The following is a 4,949-nucleotide window of genomic DNA, read 5'->3' as shown; positions in this document are numbered from 1 at the left end:
GTGCGGGACGGCAGGCCCCGCCTGCTCCTCCCCTGCCTTCCCTCCGCCCCTGGTTGTGACACCGCCCGCTGCCCTGCGGTCTGGTCCCGCCCTGGCTGCGGGCAGCTGAACTGGGAAGGACGGTGAGGGGTGTGGCACGGCCGAGGGAGGGGTGCTGTCACAGACACTTTAGGCAGGGCAGGAAACACCTAGCTCTTCCAATAACAGCTGTGCAAGGATTTAAAAAGAAGGCCGTTCAGACCGTCTTACGCCAGGCTGGATCTTTGGCCCCAAAGGGAAGTGCAAAAGGAGAGCTGCTTGCTCAGGCTCCCTGACCTGTTCTGGGAGATGCAGGTAGAGGTGCCTCTCACTCAGAGCTCCCCACTTAATGGTGTGATACAAGTGGAAACATCTGAAGGAATCCTCAGCACTGTCCTATTTTGAAACACTAAATGGTTAGATGTATTGGACAGAACCTCATCAGTCTTGTGTTCCCCATGCAGATTGGCCTATCTCTCCTAAACACAGTGAGGTGCTTTGTCATCTAGCATTTGGGTATGTTGTTTGGTGTTCAACCCTCAATGTATGGCAACTTCTCCTTTTGTTGAGAACAACACTCCTTCACTTGCAGTGCTGTATTTGATCACCAGTTTGTCCATATGCTGGAGCAAATGCTAAGTGAAGGGACCTTGAAGGCTTAAGCAACACTCCTCCTCCACACCTGGTGCCCCAAGAGCAATGGAAGAGTGAAGGTAAGGGGGCTGGTCTTTTCTCTCTGGCTGGGTAATCCTTGCTCCAAGCTTCTGCAAGTTCCACCATAGGATGAGAAAGGGGGCAAGATGCAAAGATCCCTGCTTCTAATCAAAGGCCAGCAATGTATTTCAAATCATAGTCTCTTTATTATAATTCTCACCTTGATAATGAAGCTGAAAAAGTTCCACATCGTATGAATGTGCAAAGTCACGGCAGATACTGCAGCTGTACTGGTACAGCTGTGAACAGGGTTTGACCTGGTAAGTATGAAAATGTCTATCAGGTTAGGTCATTTGAAGCTCTGTCTTTCTTACACATTAGATGTCATTTAAGTATTTGTTGAAAAAAGCCTGGATTTGTAGCCAAGCATGAACCTGAGCTTTAGAGTGAGCCCTATGCTCCCCACCCAGGACTGCCCACTTGTGAAAAATGGGGTGCTTTCCTGTGGCGTACAAAGGGAAAAAGGGAGGGTCAATACAGTGCCCTGTTCCAGGGTAGGAGAGAATCTGAAAATTTTCCTTCCCTTGAGCCTGCAAGAGCTTGCAGGCTGCCATAGCATAGTACTCGGAATTAATAACATGATCATCTTGTCCAACAATGAACAGTAACTGTGCCTCAACTTTCTCCAGTGGGATCAGGCTTTGGTTGCCAGGGGCTTGAAAGGGGTCGATAGAACCTTCAGAAGAATCAAGAATATGGGAATCCGTGACCTTGATGCGTCGTTCATCAAAGGGCAAGGGAGGGATGGTTTTGTCCTTGTAACAGAGGGGAACAGCTGTGATGGCCACAGGGCCATTGAGGGAAGCGACGGCGCTGATGTTCTTCAGGAAGGCGGCCATGGCGAGAGACAGATCAGCTCCTTTGGAGTAACCGAGCAGCCCAATGCCTGGTCCCTTTACCTGATAGACAGGAGGAAAACCTCATCAGTACTGGGCTGAAGAACGCAGCAGCTAGTTCCTGGAGAGGGACACTGTATAGTGCTGAGAGTGCAAAATGATGTGAAGGAGGTGATGGCAGTGATTAGGTTTCCTTCTGGACATGCTAATCACTTCTCTTCCCCTCCCTTCTTCTCTCCCCCTTCACACTGCTGCTTTTCATAATGCTCCCTGGTGCACTGATATCAACCAAGAGAGGCGCCACATGATTTCACCAATTTGAGGGCTGTTTGTAGGACACAGCTAAGAGTTATTAGTCCTAGACACTTCCAGATGCTCTTTACTTTTCACTTTTGAGATGGGAGGAGGATAATGAAATTTGGTGGCAATTCATGAAGGCTCTCTTCTCCACAACCTCCCCATCTTATTATGCCTCAGCTGTCTCTTGTTAGATTGCTTAGTGATTCTCTCCATTGCCTTTCCAGTGCATATCTGTTTGACTCTTTCCTAGAACTCAGACACTCGAACTCCTGGCAAACGGAGCCAGGTGAGCATTTCAGCAGCTTCCTCCAGAGATAACTCAGGCAAAGTGACAGGCACTTTGGAAAAGAAGCACTCCCTGGGGATCTTGGGGAGACATGGAGGGTGCTCCTACCTGTGGGTGCTGCAGCATATAGTTCACTGCCTCTTCAAAGTATTCCAGGTGGAGTTCAGTTGGCTGCTGGGGCAGATCCTCATATTGATAATAAGCCAGAGCCAGTGTGGCAAAGCCATGACTAGCCAGCAGGCTGGCTTTGTGCTCAACCAGACCTCCTCCAAGTCCATGTATGTCAATGATCCCTGGAAAGGAGTCTTCTCCTGGAGTAGACAAGACAAAGAGCAGTATTGACTGAAATGACTCCTTCCAATGTTTCCCTGGTTTGGAATGCATCAGAGGAGGTACACAAGAGGAACCACAGAAAAGCATCTTTTGGGGAAAGGGCATGATAATTTACTCAGCTTTGTTTTTTCAGTAGCTGAAAAAAACTTAGAGTGTGTTGCAGAGGAAGAAAGGCTTAGGAGCAGAACATTTTGGGTCAGTTCCACACTCTTGTTTGATTTAGGAATCAGTGGTATTTCTGTATTGTGCTGAGGGTCAGCAGGCAGAGACTATTTGGTGAAGGTGTCTTGTCCTAGCTTCTCTTCTCCCTCTAAGCAGCCCTGTAACAATGACAACTTCACCTGGCACTGTGAAAATCCTCAAGGTATCAAGATTTGATAGATGCCATACTATTAAAATAGAATCTGTAAGCATTTGTGTTTGTGTTGTGGCTTTTAAACATTTGGGATGCCTTGAAAAGTGGTAAGTACAATCCACCCAACAAGTATTCGTCTCTTTGGGGATCATGTCTCTGACTGTGATTAGTATGAAATTCCGCACAGGATGCCATGGATATCTCACTGGGTGATCAGAGGATCATTGTTTGGAACTTCCTCTCCTGTCCCAGGATCCTCTTTTCCTCATCCTGTAAAAATATTGCTCCTGTCCACCCAGTGCAAGGGAGGAGGGTACTGTGCATGTTGCATTCCTATAGCCTGATGGGTTTTGAGACCACAGGGCCTATGGAAGCTCCTCTGGCTAGAGAAGGTGTCCATGGCCATGCTGAGGAGTGGATAGGACCCAGCTCACCCCTCCTCTTGGTTTCAGGAGCGCCAGACGCCTGAGTGTGCTCATGCCTCCCACTCTACAGGGATGCCCTCCTGCCACAGTCACACACCCTGCACCTCAGTGGCTTGTTCATCCCCAAGCAGGGCTGCAGGTGGTAGGTGGGAACATGCTGCTCTAAGTCAAGGAGGAGAGGGGAGTGCATAGCATCTGCTTGCTCTCTGCCCTGGACCAAAGCCTTACTGTTCCAAAGTGGTTCTGTGCTCTTCATTCTGCCGCTGCTTGCGTGCAAGCAACAGCACATCTACTGGCTTTTTATAGACTATCAGCATTCAAAGCAGTGTCTGAGTACCCCAGAGGCCAGGAGTGCGTTTGTCTGTGGCCCATGGCTCAGCCGAGTGTAGCAAGGATCTGTTGGCTTACACTGAACATGCACAGAAAAGGTAGTAATACTGAATAAAGGGGTGCTCAAGGGAGGTAGGACAGTAGCAAAAGCCCTTTAAGCTCTCCACCTTTAAGTGGCCTTGAGTCATTTGCTGAGGAATACCCAACTCCTGAATCTGAATGTGATGTATAATGTCAAGAGCAGTCTCACGGATTGACACTCATGATAGGGCTATCTCAGTGCAGGACAATATGAATGTGGTGAAATCATAGTGACTGTGAAATGAAACTGTGCAACAGAAATACTGACTACAGACTAAGCTTACAGGCTTGCTAAACTCAAGATGGCTGTGGTGGCAGCAGGATGAGAATAACTCCTGTCCTGGGCCTAGAAAACAATTCAAAGCACCAGGGAGTGCGACAAGGGCCTATAATTTAAAAACACACACAAAAGGAGCTGGTCGGGGAACAATGAGAAATGGCACCAGCATTTGACTTACGGTAAGTGCCTCAGCTCAGAGGCAGCAGGGCATTTTGGATACAAAATGTACGGTGGGTGCTTCCATCTCCTTGTCAGCAGGTGGGGGTAGAGGTGCGGCAGGTGAGGGAGCCCTGGACTTGATGCGAATTGGATGCTGAGCCTGTGAAATCAGCCCTCCCCAAACCTGGACTCCGGAAGGTAAGTCTCTGTGTAGCTACCCAGAGATGTTGCAGTCTGGTGGTCTCTTGGCAACTCTTGCACCTTTTCCAGACAAATTGAATAGTTGTCTTTTCCTACTGGAAAAGTTTAGTCCCTGTAAATGTTCTTGAGCCCCTGCTCTTCCCTCTTTCACAAATTTATTATGTCCACAGGAACCCAAACCTGGTGGGCAGTTGTCACAGCAGAGTTAGCTGCTACTGCGCTGTGGGGAGACGAAGGATCCCCCAAACACCCCCACAGTGAGGAGGACTGCCAAGGACTGGCACAGAGTCCCTCTCTCACCACTCCCTTCTGCAGCTTCTTGTCTCCAGCAGCCCTCCTAGCATGCTTACTTCCACGTGAGAATTTCTTCACGTGTGACCTCAAGCTCTGGGCAAGAAGGGTTATTCCTCTGCCTGCTTCTGCACCCATGTCCTGGTACCTGCATGGCCAGGTGAATGGGGCATGATGGTCAGGCTGGTTGGTGGTGCAGGAGGGAAGGAGGGATGAAGGGAGGGAAAGACAGGGGCTTTCTTAGACTCCCCTTTTACAGAGGTGATGGAAACGATTGCACTGACAAAACACTGAGTTAGGGAAAGCAGGATGGCTGCAGCCGGTACTCACCGGGGGGCAG

General features: G+C 49.2%; 1 protein-coding gene across 1 annotated transcript in view; it reads right to left on the bottom strand.

The window, feature by feature from the left end:
- Positions 1 to 1,049: 1,049 nt before the first annotated feature.
- Positions 1,050 to 4,949, bottom strand: part of LOC104390587 (putative acyl-coenzyme A thioesterase 6) — a 5,213-nt gene continuing 1,313 nt past the window's right edge. Inside the window, exons 2-3 of the mRNA XM_009999752.1 lie at positions 2,263 to 2,465; positions 1,050 to 1,631 (exon numbers count right to left, since the gene is read on the bottom strand). Coding sequence (XP_009998054.1) covers positions 1,050 to 1,631; positions 2,263 to 2,465 — 785 coding nt within the window. The remainder of the gene's footprint in view (positions 1,632 to 2,262; positions 2,466 to 4,949) is intronic.

This window comes from Chaetura pelagica, unplaced genomic scaffold (assembly GCF_000747805.2).
Source record: "Chaetura pelagica isolate M959 unplaced genomic scaffold, ChaPel_1.0 scaffold416, whole genome shotgun sequence".
Classification (NCBI taxonomy): domain Eukaryota; kingdom Metazoa; phylum Chordata; class Aves; order Apodiformes; family Apodidae; genus Chaetura; species Chaetura pelagica.
This window is presented reverse-complemented; position numbering and strand designations above follow the sequence as displayed.